Raw genomic sequence first — 16,984 nt, 5'->3', positions numbered from 1 at the left:
GGTAAAAGACAGGCATAGCCGTTTTTAAAAAATTCTTCTTGTTGTTTATTCAGCAATCACTGCTGCTTTTAATTTCACCCCTCCTTTGTTTATTTATTTGTTTATTACATTTTATATTTATACACCCCATAGCCCAAGCTCTCCTGGCTTTTCCTCTTCAGTGAAGTCAGGCAGGCTTTCATTGTGGTTCAACTCCTTATTGTTGTTGTTACTATTATTGCTATTAATATTAATTAGTACTGCTAATATAAACGTTATTATTTTGTTGTTGTTTAATAATGGCTGTGATCACAATGCAGTCAATCAACTCTGAAGCAAGGATCACAAAGCTTTACTCTTATCCTCCTAGCCTCCTAGTTATGGGATGCAAAAGAAAAGGCATCTCTCTGTGCTGCTCCTGCCTCACAGGGATGGTTTGCATTACTGGCTTTGAAACAATCCTTGGCTCACTTCGTTGTGCCCCCAGAAATGTCTGCTGCCTGGCTGCCTTCCCTCCTCCGCCTTGGTGCTGCTGTGGTGGGGCATCTGCCGGGACTGACTTCCCCATAGATCTATGGCATATCTCTGCCTGCCTCTCTGCCCGCCTGGTGCCTGGGAGCTGTACTACATGATGGGCTTTGTGGTTCAACCCCACAAGCCTCCGGCATGCTTGCTCCCAGTGCTGCCTGACCTCCTCTGTGCCCGCCTCACAGGGATGGTTTGTGTGTGTGTTGCTTTGATTCAGGGGATAAGTCCTTCCTGTGCTCACTTAGACTTTTTGAAATTCCAAATAAATTTTTCAAGTGTGGAAGAAGATTCATATTTAGGTTTATCTACTCCCCAATTCATGGCATGTTGGGATTTCCTTTGAAATGGCCATGAATAAAGCCCATTGAGCTGTCTGCAGCTTTAAAAATCCCTGAGATACTGGGGTGTCCGATTTTCAAAAATCCCCTCAAAATCAGGGGAGGCTTGGATTTGCTTGAGGCTTGGCATGCATGTGTATACATGGATAAGCTGTCATGGTGCCGAGTTTGAAGTTTCTAACCTTAACAGAAAAAAAATTGTAGGCTTTTTTGGATTTCAATGCAAGTCTATGGGAGGGGGGAAAGCGGAGCTCCAATCCAGATCTGGAGCAGACTATAGGCGGATTGGAGCGGAGCGGACCCGATCTGGAAGTTGCGAATCTGGAAGAGAAGCGGATCGGGGGGGGGGGGGAGGTCCGTGCACACCCCTACTGCAAATAGTTATTCGTGGAGTGGTCCCTGAGGGCAGAGCTGGCGAACATGTCATCCAAATGCGCCCTTTGCCTCACCCCCAACACAGCTAGAATCTCCGTAGACATTGGTGAGAGGGTTTGTTAGTCTTGTTCTAGCGTGGAAGCCCACTCTGCTGAGTCTTTACACCACTTTATTCAGAATTGTTTGTAGACTTCTTGAAACCTAAATGACTGAAAGGTAGGATGTTAACCTGTTAAATAATGAACACACAGAAAATATGTATTTATTAGTGTAATTAAGCAAAGTATAAAACACATGCAATACGTTTGAGTATTTATCCAAACCTTTTAATAACATTGGAATTTTAATAATGTATCTTCACAGAAATTTCCTAATTTCTTATGAAATTAGAAACTATTTTATAAGAGGTGTTTTCAGATTTCCTAGAATTCGGTTTTTCTAAATTTCTACAGGAATCCAGGTTGACCCTGCCCCATCTGGATTTTGCATCACTAGTATGTCCTTCACTATTGAGTGGCTTAATAATTCTGTGAATGTTAACAACTGGTTTTACATTATTTCCCCCACCTGTTAGACTGAACAAAATCTAGAACTGAACCACCTGGAATCCCTTTGAAATATAGTAAATATACATTGATGGTGCTATATAAATAAATAAAATAATAATAATAATAATAATAATAATAATAATAATAATAATAATAATAATAATAGCTGGATGTTATACTAAATTTTGATGACAGTTTGCAGCTCAAATAGATATATTTAGATTTTTTTAAAGTTCTGGGATGTCGGCATTTTGTCAAGCAACGTTTAGATGTTTAAAAGCATCATTGAGAGTATGGTATAGATCGTCAGGAAAAGGATCATAATGATTCTATAGAATTTGTCTCTGCTTTCAAAGTAGAACACAGCAGATTGTTGTTGTAATTGTTTTCTAGATTTTCTTCTCAGCATCGCTTTTGGGCACCCAATGAAGTAGAAGAAGAAGTGGAAAACAAAGAAATTGCAGAAATGCTGAAAAGCAGATGTATAACGTTTGCTGGCAAGTTTGAACCAGTGAAACATAAATGCCGGGCAGCAATGCCTAATGGTGGCCTTTGTGAAAGGCAGGATAGATTTAAGGTGGGTATATAATAAGATCGAAAGTGTTCCACTTCAATCCAAGGTCTCATTTAACCGTTGTGAAAAGTCTTAATAGTGTGATGTACTTGGGCAGATTGTTGAATGTGGAACAGACAGACCAGGTGTCCAAACCTTCAGCCGTTCATGAAGCTCACTGGGTGGCCTTTGACAAGCCTAGCCTTCCTCACAGGCTTATGAGGATAAAATAGAATAATCCTATGTATGCTGGACTAAGCTCCTTTGAAGGCAGAGCAGGATACAACCGGGAGACATAATTTGGAAATATTCAAGGCAAACTGTGAACGTTTCAGTATATTTTAACCTAAGATTATGAACTGCCTTGCTGGATCAGATCAGAGAGCTGTCTTGTTGAATCCTCTGTCTCTCATGATAATCAAACAGGTCTCCTTGTCCTAAGCAGGGTATGAAGAGGAATCTACCCCTTCTTCTCCCCCAGCTTCTGCCTCTGTTGAACAGAGATACTGACCACGTTCACAGGATTGCAGATGACAGAAGAAGAAATCTTCATATTTAGAGACAGTTTGCACAATTGCTGCAGCCCACTATGGCTTAATTAAGCCATGGTAGGTTGTGCCACCACCATTTTGAATATTAAAGCAGAGGCGGGTGCAAACCTGGAGAGGGTGGCTTATGTGTAGCTTGAACAACCCTCACATTACCCTAAAACAGCCTATGGGTTATGCAAGGGCTGTTTACTACTCAGAAGGGCGGCCAACGCACACCACGATCTAAGCCATGGTGGGCTGCAGATCATGCAAACTGGCCCACTGTCTCTAAATGAGAAGGTTTCTTCATTACCTATCATAGCTAAATAGCTATTATCCATGAATTTATCTAATGATTTTAAAACCCATTTAATCTTGTGTTGGTGAATTCCAGAAATTTACCATGGGCTGTTTGAAGAAACATTTCCTTGTGTTTGCCCTAAATCTATTGTTAACCAATTTCAGTGGATGACCTCAAGTTCTTGCACTTCAAGAGAGTAAATTCCACTGTTTTTTTTTTAATATTTATAGTTTTTCCATTAGGTTTTATTGATTGTCTTTGTTAGTCACTTTTAGTTTTCATTTGGAAACAAAAGCAGGACAGCACCTTTGTTTAATAAAATAATTCTGGGAGGCGAACCAAACAACGACTTATCTGGTGGTAAATCCTGTTGAACTAAATAAGACTTTCTTCTAAGGAGACAGGTGCATGATGGTGAGGCAAGACATTTAGTGAGGGGATTGTTTTTCTGTATTCAGTTTTTCCACTTTGTTGTTCATTTTATAATTTCTGTCATGTATTTTCTACTTAGACATCTTTCCACCATCAAAGACCCAGCCTCTTACTGGGTCTTTGTGCTTCAGCCTACCTCTGCAATGTCATTTCTGAGATGGGATGAACATTTCCAAAAGGAACAGACAAATTCATAGAGTGTGGGTTGGATCCAAAGGTTCTTTTCCTCAGGTGGAAGGAGTCTTCCTCTGATGGAAGAATTTCCTTCCGAGAAACTGAACCTTTGGGCCAACCAAGTGGACCAAACATTAGCAATTGGTTACAATACCTTACTTGAACTTCCATGTTCAGAAGAAACATGGCTACTGTATGCTGACAGGAAATAACAGATGATAGCAATTATCTCACTCCTTGCTTGTGAGTTTCAGAGACTGGAACAGAATTGTTGACAAATGCATCTTGGTCTGATCCTGCAAGGCAATTCTTATGTTCTTAAGTAGAAAATATTCTGTCAATTCAAATTCATCTCATACCAGAAAAATACCCCAATGAGAATGTACATTTTCCATCTAAGATCTAAGGGTGACAGACATCCTGACCAAAGCCACGCAGCCCGCCCACAGCTATACAGGGATTTGAATTAAAGTCTTCCGAGGCCACCTCTCCAGGGCTGGCTCTAGGTTTGAGGGGCCCTGGACAAACTGCCCTCAGCGCCCCTCTCCCCAAATGTTCCTGAGGGACTTTCCAGTTGGCAGGACAGGGCAAGCGTCCGTGATGGCAGTGAGAGGAGTGCTGAATAGCTGCAGCGAGGGAGCCACCGCCTTAATCCGATGTAGTGCTGCTACCCCAGAGACTTTGGGAAGGGATTAAAGTGATGTCCCCTTTTGCTCCCTGCGGCTGCTCCGCATTCCTCTCCGTGCCAATTGGCAATTAGGAGAAGAAATCTTAGAAGGGCCCATCAGACCAAGTAGGCCTGCCTGGTCTCCTGGAAGAGGCTTTTCCTCTTGCTGCTCGGCACTGAGAGGAGCTCCAAGCAGCTGCAGCAAGCAAGGGAAAAATCCGTTTAATCCCTTCCGAGTGCCCCTAAAGTAGTGTCACTCCTGTATGGGGCCATTGGGGTGGAATTAAACGAATGCTCCCTATGGCTGCTCAGGGCACCTCTCCGTGCCAAAGCAGCAAGGGGAGAAATTCTTTATAGGTCTTGCTTGGCACAGTGCAACTAAGTTCCCCCCCTTGCTATTCAGTGCTGAGAGGAGTGCCAAGTGGCTGCAGCAAGCAGGCTGCTGTGTCTGCACCTTTGGCTGCGTTCAGGCAACACAATAGTCAATGGTGGGATAATAGTCAACTCCACGGTTGATAATCGAGGGGGTCCTCCCCACACGACATGATTATAATCAACTGTGGTGTGGATTAAAGTCAGCGTCAAATTGACTATTAGTCAATGGTGTGTTTGACACATCCCCCACCCTCTCTCCCCCCTCAGTCCTCCCGCTGGTATCCCATCAGCCATTGCGAGTTTTGCCAGCTGGATTAGAACAGCAGCAGCTGCTTTATTCACTCTTGTCAGGGGACTCTGTAGTTGCCGAAAATAACCAACTGTGCAATGAAATAGTCAACGGTGCCTGACACATGACACGATAACCAACGGTTCTGATAATCAACTCTGCACAGTGGGTTATTTGCATTGGTTATTTCAGCCAAATAACCAACCGTGGTGTGAAAAATTCCGGACAGACAACACAATAACTAACCGTTGCCTATTTAACCCACCATTGGTTATCGTGTTGCCCAAACCAGTCTTTCTCACTTCACCTTTTTAACTCCCCAGAAAACCTTTCATTTTGATTATCGCTTTCTCAGAAGTGTTCATATTGTAAGGAGGATGCATAAGCTTAATATGCATTAAGCCTGCGTTTGGTGTGGGGAGTTTCTACCAAACTATTTGCTCAAATAAACAACCCTTTCAAATAGCAGTTTTCAGATCTCAGAGAAACTGGCTTTAGGGATAACTGAGTAAAGTTCCCTGCATTGAACAGCTCTCTGTGAACACATTACTATTTTGATATTCAGATATACTAAAATGATAAGGATTAATCAGCACAACCTCACATCCCAAATATAAACCCAGTTATGGATTTTTTGTCTTACCTGTATGTCACAAAATAGACTCCAAACCGGTCTTAGCTAGTTAATAAAAATATTTTAAAAACAGCATTTGCACTTTTAAAAAATCAAATATCATTGTTTCATTCTGAAGTGCCCTTTTCATGGAAAAATAATTCCCCGGGACGAATCTGGGAACCCTGTTAATCAAGAGGACCGAGACAGGGAAGCAAAGGAACAATTTGAGAAAAAAGAAAAACAGCCAGGTTTGTATATTTCATTAACTCTGTGTTTTTGCCTGAAATATAAGTGAGGAAATCTTCAAATGGGACTATAAATATTTTAAAAAGAATTCAGTAAATGCGTATTGGGGGGAGTATTAATTTAAAAATCAAAACATGATTGAGCATAGATGGAAATTTGGAAGAAAAATATTCTCAAAATAAGAGAGGAGAAGCAGTTTTTATTAAGACCTTATTTTGCTACAACCCTTTGAAAAGGTTGTACTAAAATCACTTCCCATAAATAAAGAATTATGTTTCATGAGCCATTTCCTAAACATCAAATGAAAGAATGACTTAGCTGCTTTTCGTTTATATTGCATGTATTTGATAATCAGTTGACTGAGTGAAACATTGCCAGTCAGAGATGTTTCATAGATTAACACATTCCCACACTTTACAGTCAGCTACATACTAAGCAAATTAGCTTAGTAGTGTAAATGTGTTGCTAGGAAATGAGAAGAAATGTAGGTTTAACATCCAGGTCCTTGAACTGCAAAAGATTATCCCAAGACGTTTGGTTTTTAAAGGTTCCGAGTTTCTGAAAGTGTGTTCCTTTCTTGAAGACTAAGTTCCCCAAAGGCGGTTGTGAGACTAGGGATTTGGGCGAGGGGGATCAGGCAGAAGAGGAGAGGGCCTTGCCAAAATACAGCAGAGAGCCCAGCCATGCAGCCTGTAGCAAATGCACGATGGTTGGATTGGCTAAGCCAGCCCTGTACCCTCTTGTGACAGTTTTGGGCTCCTCACATTGTCTTTATGTTTTCGTGTCCATGTAACTGAATGGAAAAGCATTTGATCCTCCCCGATGCTACTGTGTAATATATGAAGCCTTGCTTTTTGTTTCCTGACACAGTTTAAAAATATTACATCCTAGTCAAGTGTCCACAGAGCAGAGCTGCAGGCTCTTCTGAAACGACGAATCATGAGGGATTAGACTGACCTGCTAATCTGCAGTGTTCATCCTTTTACAATAGTTCACACAGAGGAGCAAATTAAGTGCCTATTTTTTGTGTCAGCCCTGAAGAATATCTGGTTTTCCAGCCCTTAGTGACTTGTTAACAAACAGGTATCAGGACAAGGTAGTGAAGGCAGCCGCTGGCCAGTCAGATGTGAAATAGTATCTCTTTACTAACTACAGTATTGATTCCACCCTACCCTTGCAAACTGTGTAATTTTCTTTTCCCTGCTGCTAAACCAGTAACAATGTATGAAGAGCTTTAGGGGCCCATCAGTGCTCAAAAAGGCTGCTCTTCCTGGCATGCTATCGATTTTTCTCAAAGGCTTTTAAATTGCTCCTTCATTTTACTCAAATGCTCATTTCATCTCTACTGAACACCAGCATTTTTCCGTTGTGTTTAAACAATTGCTCCATTCACTGGGTTCCTAAACTGTGACGCCTTCTTATTTACTGGGAGATAAACTGTTTAGACAGTTTTTGTTAATCTTGGATTAATTGTTCCTGTGTCTTGAATTGTTCTGCTCTGTATTCCTTTACTTCAAAAAACAAACAAACTATGTTATCCATCTAGTGTATGTGTGCTTTTATTTTGCCCTTCCAAGCTTCCTCCTTTGAATCACTAGAGCTTTTTTCCCCTCTTACTTCACTGTGCAGAGTTTTAATCTTGCTTTTACTGCCATAAATGAAGCTAATAGGGTAGATTTGTTTGCTTTTTAGCGGTTCATCAATACATTATTCAGTGTCTTTTCAGTGTAAAATAGTTTGATTCTACCTGCCTTGAAAGGCTGAGGCTATTTTTTTTAAAAAAAGTCCATGACTGTTAATAGCAAATGCATAAATATTGATGAATGCTAATGACATCCATACTTTGATGTTACTGTTTCCATGTGACAGCAAAATAGAGGTATTAAGAGTAATGCATAACACAGTCCTTTTGTATAGTTTCTATCATAACTCTTAGCTGCCTTAACTTTCAGTATTTATTCTACCGAACCATGGGGTAGTATCCAATAGGGGCCGTGTATGTGGGCGGCCTGCCCTACCAGCCCAGGTCTGTGAGTGGCCGTGATGACATAGCACTTCTAGTGGGAAGCAAAAATGCTATTTCTGGGAAGAGCGAGACCTGCCCCTTCCAGAAACCAGCACTTTCACTCACGTTGGGGCTTCCCCCCAGAAGCGCTACATTGTGACTACACGTAGTCACCTGGGATGGTGGGGCTGGCCACATGTGGACCGGGGCCCAGCGGGCTGGCCACACACGCACAGCGCCTATTGGATACTGCCCATACTGTTCTTAACTGTTTCATTTTTAAAAAGTTCAGATACTCTGAAAATAGGAGCTTCAGCAACTTTATTCCTCCCCCTTTTTTTTTCTTGGTGCTCTTGATATTATACTGATTAGACAATCAGTACAATCCAGTCCAGGCCATTTGCACACACACGAAAGCTTTGTTTATCAAGCACCGGACAGTAGCTAAGGAAGCAAGAGATTTTCTTGTTAAGTTTGTCTTTTAATTGGTCTTCTGATTTTGAGCTAGAATCAATTTATCTTATGATGCAACTTTGCAGGGCCATAAAGCAAACATCCTCAAACACAATCCTTGTAGTGATTTGTTTATTTGGTTCTGATATTCCAAAAATGTGTGGTTGTCACAAATCAGCAGTTAACGTGTTGTTGGATTTTTGTCTTTGTCAGAGTGGCAAGATCCAGAATTCATGAGAGAAGTTGAAGCAGCCACCGGAGTTGATCTTGGATCCTCTCGGTATAGTGAAACAGGAAAAGGAGGAAAAAACAAAGGGAAGAAAAAGAAATTCCCAAACCTGACAGATCTGAAGCAGCAAGCAAACACTTGTCGTTCCCGCCTGGAAAAAAAAGTTTTCAATAAGTAAGAGACTACTTCAATAAGTATTGCCTACATTCTTCATCACTCTTGTTAATTTAGTTTTGATTTACTATGCTGCCTCTTCAGAGTGTGCCTTTCTATGTATCAAAGGAAACATGAACAGGCTAAATCCTTGTGATAGTTTGCTTTGTTGGAATAAATTCTTTATACAGTTCCTAATTATATGTGTATGTAGTAAGACTGTAGTGAAAATTTTGGTAGGTTTGAGTTTCATACCTAGGATCAGAGAAACCTCCAGATTAACAGAACAGCTAAGGTGCTTACAAGTTCATTCATGCATTGAAAAGCACGAAAATTGTAAGTTATAGTGCCCACTTTATAGACCTTCAAGAGAAGAGAATTTGGGAGGGGGAGCGGGATTTGGAAGATCCACGAAAACTGGCTAGGCACCATTTCCTTTCTTTATAAACCCTGGTATCATCAGCTAGCCAGTTGTACACCCGTGGATTCAGGGCATAATGCTGTGCATGTTAGGCAGAAAAGAGTCCTGCTACTCTCAGCGTGCCCCAACAGCCATGCTGGCACTTGCAGGACATTTTTCTGTCTAAAGGTGCACAGTTTTGCACCCTGGGTGTTCTATCTCTGCAACCAACACGTAAATGAAGATTTTCTCACACACACACACACACGCACATACCCAATTGGCTGATGTGCATGAGATTCTTGTTAGCAGAACTCGGGCTACAGGTCACTGAACCTGGAGCTAAAGAGTTAATGTGTACCTGAACAAGGCTGGAGGGGATTGCTGGGATGTTTGTTTTCCCCTTTCCTGTCTCTTCCTCCTCCTCCTCCTTCTTCTTGTTCCCTGCCTTATGGGTTGCTGACCACATGGCTGGACTGAGCCATCCTATCCTAGGATGGAAAGTTATTTATCCCTAAAGTTTCTTTCAAACCACCACTGGAGTGTTTCTTTTGTCAACACGTGTGGCTACTCAGAGGGAGCTGGTTTGGATGACAATAATACTTTTGTACTGGAGCCAAATGATTTTTCTTTTTCTTTAATGATTTGCAACTAAGTGGTCACCTGGGTAAAGTTTTTGACCTGCTTAGCAAAACATTTTAAAAACACCCTTTTAAAATTTAGTTTTAAAAAATGAAATGGTAAGAGCATTCTTTAATCAGGCCTCAGTTGGGATGTGAAGGAATGTTATGAATTAGAATTATGCCCAGTCCAGTCCAAATCGGTATCTTCTACAGCAGCTGTCCCCAACCTAATGCCCTCCAGATGTTTCCTTGCATTCCAGACCATTAGCCATGCTTGCTGGGGCTGATGAGATTTGAAGTCTAAAACATCTGGAGGGTACCAGGATCATAGAATCATGGAATAGCAGAGCTGGAAGGGGCTTATAAGGCCATTGAGTACCACCCCCTGCTCAATGCAGGAATCCACCCTTAAGCATCCCTGACAGATGGATGTCCAGCTGCCTCTTGAAGGCCTCTAGTGTGGGAGATCCCACAACCTCCCTAGGTAATTGGTTCCCTTGTCATACTACTCTAACAGTCAGGAAGTTTTTCCTGATGTCCAGCCAGAATCTGGCTTCCTGTAACTTGAGCCCGTTATTCCATGTCCTCCACTCAGGGAGGATCGAGAAGAGATCCTGGCCCTCCTCTGTGTCATTGGCGTGCAGACAGGGGGTTCAGGGGGTTCAGCTGAACCCCCTAATATGCCGCCGCCGCCATGTTTGCCCCGTCCCTGCCGAGCAACTTCAGGGAGAGAGGACAAGCAAGGAGCCAACCCTAGCCCACTCCGCCTCCGGAAGACTTTTTTCAGGGTGCAGCCACTGCACGCACACACACACACACAAACACACCCAGCTCTCTTGCTTGCTTGCTCTCTCGCTTGCTTGCTCGCTCACTCGCTCTTTCACTCACTCAGCCGCTCCCAGCTGCTCTGCCTGAGCTCTGCGACAGTTGCTGAACAAGGTGGGAGCAGCAGCCACGCTGAAGCCAGGAAGCAGCATGTGGAGGAGCCCAGGAAGGGACTGTTTGTAAGATAGATTGCCCGGAGCTGCGGATTGGGGCCCTCCCCCCTTCGGAGCTGCTGCCCTCCTCTCCCCATGAGCCCTGCAGGTACTGTGATGCTTGGGAGAAAGAGGGAGAGAGAGAAGCTGCATGTTTGCGTGCCTCCTCTCCTCATCGCTGCCCCACCGCCCACCCCAGTCTGGTCTCCAGCAAGAGAAAAGAAAGGGGGAAGGGGGGAGAACTGCAATGCCCCCCCAGGATCTCCTGGCTAAGGAGGGTTCATTCAGCAGCACCTTTTTCAGAATGCATGCTAAAACCATTCCTATCTGCCCTTGCTTATTTTAGGGTGTCCATCCCCCTTTTTTCAAGCCATTCTTTTGGTAAACATTGGATGTGTGCATCTTGTGTCACTTTAAAACAGAGCTGCAGCACAATCCTATGTATGTCTACTCAGAAGTAAGCCCCACTGAGATCAATCAAACTTACTCTGAGGTAAATGTTCACCGGATGCAGCCTGAAAATGAAGAGAGGATGAAGAAAGGACAGGAGAAAAAGAATTGTAGAAATAGAATAGCAAGGTAACTGTGGGATATTTAACCATATTAAGTACATCCCACACTGGGATATTTAACCATATTTAAAGACAATAAGTACAGCAAAATTAGCGCCCCTCTACTTCAGTCCCAATCAAATAATTACAACAGTGAACCAGCCAGGTCTTCCATAGGAAAACTCTGTACCAGGTGATAGTTATTTTTAAATTTTAATTAAAAATATATTATCCTTTCCTATAACAAAATGGTACTTACTCCTAAGTAAGTGTGTCCCACTGAAGAAGGAAATCCTATTTGATTCCTGTATTCCTGTTAGTGTGACATAAGTTAAAGGTACAATTTTATGCATGTTTAGACAGAAAAAAGTCCTTCAACTCCTAGAATCCCCTAGCTGGCATGGCTGGCTGGGGTATGCTGAGAATTGTAGGACTTCTTTTCTTTCTAAATATGCACAGGCTTGCACCTTAAATGAGTTTAAAATATGAAACTCCTCACATGTGTTGAATCATATATATACTATTGGTCTAGTATCAGGAATGTAGCAGCTGTCAGTGTGGAAGATATATCTGCCATTTGAACTGAAGCAATGCATTTTAAGACATAAACGGGTCTATAAGACTATTACATATGGTTTCTAAAATTGCTTAACACCATTGTAAGCTACTACCTGATTATGCAGAGAGAGATGCCCAGGCAATTACTATACTTTGCCATTATAGGCAGCGTGACTCCTGGCAAGGGAGTGGGTAGACTGGCTGTTGACATGTTCAGTGGAGTGCCATAGGCCTTCTTTACTTGTTGCTTCTTCCAAGCTGCCCAGGCCCCTTATCTGGGTCAAGGGGGCAGAAGTGGCACTGCAGCAAAAAGGGATATGAGCACCAATGTTTGGACTGGGGCAAAATAATACAGTATGTGGGTATGTGGTGTGGTTTGGCTTGAATTGCTTGTGTCTGGATTTCCTTTCTGGACTGTACTTGCTGGTTACATGACCCACAAGGCCAGGTTGTGGTATAGTCCTCTTCTTCTTTGTGTTCAAAAGCCGTAAAGTATCCTGTGAGATCTGGAAGACTCACAACTTTATTATGGCATAATAAGCTGTTGTCCACTGGCCTCAAGTGCCAAAATGACTTTACTGGCTTTGCACTGTGAGTTTGGGGGTGGGGTGGGGGGTCATGTCATTTGCTATTCCACTTTGGGCAGCAAAATGTCTTGGGCCAGCCCTGGCAAGAGCTGGCTATAATTTAGATACTGAACAACATGCATTGGGTTTCCTAGGTGTACAGGGCCCAGGTGTCTCAGGTAGGATCTACACTACTGTTTTCATAGAATCATAGAATAATAGAGTTGGAAGAGGTCTATAAGGCCATCAAGTCCAACCCCCCTGCTCAATTCAGGAATACAGCTTAAAGCATCTCTGACAGGTGGTTGTCTAGCTGCTTCTTGAATGCCTCTAGTGTGGGAGAGCCCACAACCTTCCTAGGTAACTGGTTCTATTGTCATACTCTAACAGTCAGGAAGTTTTTCCTGATGTCCAGCCGGAATCTGACTTCCTGTAACTTGAGCCCGTTATTCCGTGTCCTGCACTCTGGGATGATCGAGAAGAGATCCTGGCCCTCCTGTGTGTGTCAATCTTTCAAGTATTTGAGGAATGTTATCATGTCTCCCCTCAGGCTTCTCCTCAAGGCTAAACATTACCTCTGTTTCCTCTCCCCTCCGGGACACTCATACCTCTCCTGTCTGCACCCTCTCTCCCTCTTCTAGCCCCACACATAGGGGCATTTCTCTCTCTTCTTTCCCCAGGGCTCCCCCTACGCCAATCCTCTTCTTCTGCCCTTATTTTATTTAGAGTATTTTTATTTAGAGTATTTTTATCCCGCACCTCAGCCTAAAAGGCTCCCAGAGCAGCTTACAATTGATCAGTAAAGAAGACTGATGTGCCCTTGTGATGGTTTCCCATCCTCTCTTTTCTCCTTCATCTCCTGTCTTCTGCCAATAGCCCCTTCACGGCCTTCCAGAGATGTCCCTACTTCCAGATTTATTATTATTATTATTATTATTTATTTATTTATATAGCACCATCAATGTACATGGTGCTGTACAGAGTAAAACAGTAAATGGCAAGACCCTGCCGCATAGGCTTACATTCTAATAAAATCATAATAAAACAATAAGGAGGGGAAGAGAATGCAAACAGGCACAGGGTAGGGTAAACAGGCACTGGGTAGGATAAAACTAACAGTATAAAGTCAGAACAAAATCAAGTTTTAAAAGCTTTAGGAAAAAGAAAAGTTTTTAGCTGAGCTTTAAAAGCTGCGGTTGAACTTGTAGTTCTCAAATGTTCCGGAAGAGCGTTCCAGGCATAAGGGGCAGCAGAAGAAAATGGACGAAGCCGAGCAAGGGAAGTAGAGACCCTTGGGCAGACGAGAAACATGGCATCAGAGGAGCGAAGAGCATGAGCGGGGCAATAGTGTGAGATGAGAGAGGAGAGATAGGAAGGAGCTAGACAGTGAAAAGCTTTGTAGGTCAACAGGAGAAGTTTATATTGGATTCTGAAGTGAATTGGAAGCCAATGAAGAGATTTCAGCAGTGGAGTAACATGGTCAGAGCGGCGAGCCAAGAAGATGATCTTAGCAGCAGAGTGGTGAACAGAAACCAACGGACTGATGTGAGAAGAAGGAAGGCCAGTGAGAAGAAGGTTGCAGTAGTCCAACCGAGAAATAACCAATGCATGAACAAGAGTCTTGGCAGAAGAGACAGACAAAAATGATCGAATCCTGGCAATATTATACAGGAAAAAGTGACAGGATTTAGCTACTGCCTCAATATGAGGAATAAAGGAGAGCGAGGAATCAAATATAAAGCCAAGACTACGAGCTTCCTTGACTGGAGTAAGTGTAACATCATTGACAGTAAGAGAGAATGAGAGATGAGGAGAAGGTTTAGGAGGAAAAACGAGCAATTCAGTATTTGCCATATTAAGTTTCAAACGACGATGAAGCAACCAAGCTGAGATATCTGAAAGACATGCCGAGATACGATCGTGAACATCAGGAGAAAGATCTGGAGATGAAAGATATAATTGTGTATCATCAGCATACAGGTGATATTGGAGGCCATGAGATTGAATAAGATTACCCAAGGGCAACATGTATAAAGAAAACAACAATGGACCAAGCACCGAGCCTTGCGGAACCCCTACTGAAAGGGGAAAAGAAGACGAGCTGCCATTAGCCAACACATTGAAAGAGTGACCCGCTAGATAGGAGGCAAACCAGTTATAGACAGAGCCACAAAATCCAAGGTCATGAAGGGAATCTAAAAGAAGATCATGATCAACCGTGTCAAAGGCTGCAGTTAGATCAAGGAGAATAAGAACAGAATAATGGCCTTTAGACTTGGCATTTATTATTATTATTATTTATTTATATAGCACCATCGATGTACATGGTGCTGTACAGATAACACAGTAAATAGCAAGACCCTGCCGCATAGGCTTACAATCTAATAAGTTGTAGTAAACAATAGAGAGGGAAGGAGAATGCAAACAGGCACCGGGAAGTGTAAACAGGCACAGGGTAGGGCAAAACCAACAGTGTAAAGTCAGAACAAACTCAATATTTGAAGGCTATAGGGAAAAGAAAAGTTTTGAGCTGAGTCTTAAAAGCAGTGATTGAGTTTGTAGTTCTCAAGTGTACTGGAAGAGCGTTCCAGGCGTAAGGGGCAGCAGAAGAAAAAGGACGAAGCCGAGTAAGGGAAGTGGAGGTCCTTGGGCAGGCGAGAAGCATGGCATCGGAGGAGCGGAGAGCCCGAGCGGGGCGATAGTGTGAGATGAGAGAGGAGAGATAGGCAGGAGCTAGGCCGTGAAGAGCTTTGAAGGTCAGTAGGAGAAGTTTATATTGGATTCTGAAGTGAATTGGAAGCCAATGAAGAGATTTCAGAAGTGGAGTGACATGGTCAGAGCGGCGGGCCAAGAAGATGATCTTAGCGGCAGAGTGATGGACAGAGACCAGCGGACTGATGTGAGACGAAGGAAGGCCAGAGAGAAGAAGGTTGCAGTAGTCCAACCGAGAGATAACCAGTGCGTGAACGAGAGTCTTGGCAGAAGAGACAGACAAAAATGGTCGAATCCTGGCAATATTATACAGGAAGAAACGACAGGATTTAGCTACTGCCTCGATGTGAGGAGTAAAGGAGAGCGAGGAGTCAAATATAAAGCCAAGACTACGAGCTTCCTTGACCGGAGTAAGCGTGACATCGTTGACAGTAAGGGAGAATGAGAGGTGAGGAGAAGGTTTAGGAGGAAAAACTAGCAGTTCAGTCTTTGCCATGTTAAGTTTCAAACGACGATGAAGCAGCCAGGCTGAGATATCTGAAAGACATGCCGAGATACGATCGTGAACATCTGGAGAAAGTTCCGGAGATGAAAGATATAATTGTGTATCATCGGCGTACAGGTGATATTGGAGGCCGTGAGATTGAATGAGCTTGCCCAAGGGCAGCATGTATAGAGAGAACAACAACGGGCCAAGCACCGAGCCTTGCGGAACCCCAACTGAAAGGGGAAAAGAGGAGGACGAGCTGCCGTTAGCCGACACGCTGAAAGAGCGACTCTCTAGATAGGAGGCGAACCAGTTATAGACAGAGCCACAGAGTCCAAGGTCGTGGAGGGAATCTAAGAGAAGATCGTGATCAACCGTGTCAAAGGCTGCGGTTAGATCAAGGAGAATAAGAACAGAATAATGGCCTTTAGACTTGGCAGTAAGAAGATCATTGGTGATCTTGGTAAGGGCTGTTTCAGTGGAATGCAAAGGACGGAAGCCAGATTGAAAGGGATCCAGAGCAGAGTTATTAGAGAGAAAGTCAAGACAACGAGAGTAGACCAGACGTTCCAGGATCATTGAGACAAAGGGCAAGAGGGAGACAGGTCGGTAGTTAGACAGGGATAGTCGATCAAGAGTGGGTTTTTTGAGAATGGGAGAGACTGTAGCATGTTTAAAAGCAGAAGGAAATGAACCAGAGGACAGAGAAGAATTAATGATGTGAAGCAAGGACGGGAGGATAGCGGGGATAAGATTAATAAAGACGCGAGAGGGAATCGGATCACGGGAACAAGTGGAAGGCTTCGATGAGTGCAGTATTTTAGACAGTTCATCAGCTGAGACCGAAGGGAACGCCGAAAGAGTTGAACGAGGAGCTGACAGGTGAGGGACAGGAGCTGGAAGCGGAGCAGAGTTGGCTAGATCGGAGCGTATAGTTTGGATTTTAGCATTGAAGAAAGAGGCAAAGTCGTTGGCAGACAGGGAGGCAGGGAGAGATGGCGGATTAGGCTTCAGAAGAGAATTGAAGGACGCGAAGAGCCGCTGAGGGTGCTTAGCGTTTGACTGGATCAACGTTGAGTAGTGCTGCTGTTTGGCCAGTGAAATGGCAGAAGAGAAAGAGGAGAGAACAAATTTGTAGTGGACAAAGTCCGCCCAGTCCTTGGTCTTACGCCAGAGGCGTTCGGCTGCCCGGGAACAAGAGCGAAGGTAGCGGAGGAAAGAGGTGAGCCACGGTTGGGGTTGAGAGGGGCGAACTATCCGAGTTGTAGATGGAGCAAGATTATCAAGAGTTGAAGATAAGGAGGAGTTAAAGGAGGAGA

At 43.4% G+C, this 16,984-nt stretch overlaps 2 protein-coding genes across 4 annotated transcripts in view; one reads left to right on the top strand and one right to left on the bottom strand.

The window, feature by feature from the left end:
• CTBP1 (C-terminal binding protein 1) overlaps positions 1 to 16,984 on the bottom strand; it is a 426,424-nt gene that overhangs the window by 366,747 nt on the left and 42,693 nt on the right. The gene's annotated exons all lie outside the window — the stretch shown is intronic.
• UVSSA (UV stimulated scaffold protein A) overlaps positions 1 to 16,984 on the top strand; it is an 82,229-nt gene that overhangs the window by 53,629 nt on the left and 11,616 nt on the right. For both annotated transcript variants that reach the window (XM_063125923.1, XM_063125922.1), the window contains exons 11-13: positions 2,162 to 2,345; positions 5,842 to 5,953; positions 8,623 to 8,812. In XM_063125923.1, the coding sequence (XP_062981993.1) occupies positions 2,162 to 2,345; positions 5,842 to 5,953; positions 8,623 to 8,812 (486 nt within the window). The remainder of the gene's footprint in view (positions 1 to 2,161; positions 2,346 to 5,841; positions 5,954 to 8,622; positions 8,813 to 16,984) is intronic.

The sequence above is a fragment of the Elgaria multicarinata genome, chromosome 5 (assembly GCF_023053635.1).
Source record: "Elgaria multicarinata webbii isolate HBS135686 ecotype San Diego chromosome 5, rElgMul1.1.pri, whole genome shotgun sequence".
NCBI lineage: Eukaryota > Metazoa > Chordata > Lepidosauria > Squamata > Anguidae > Elgaria > Elgaria multicarinata.
This window is presented reverse-complemented; position numbering and strand designations above follow the sequence as displayed.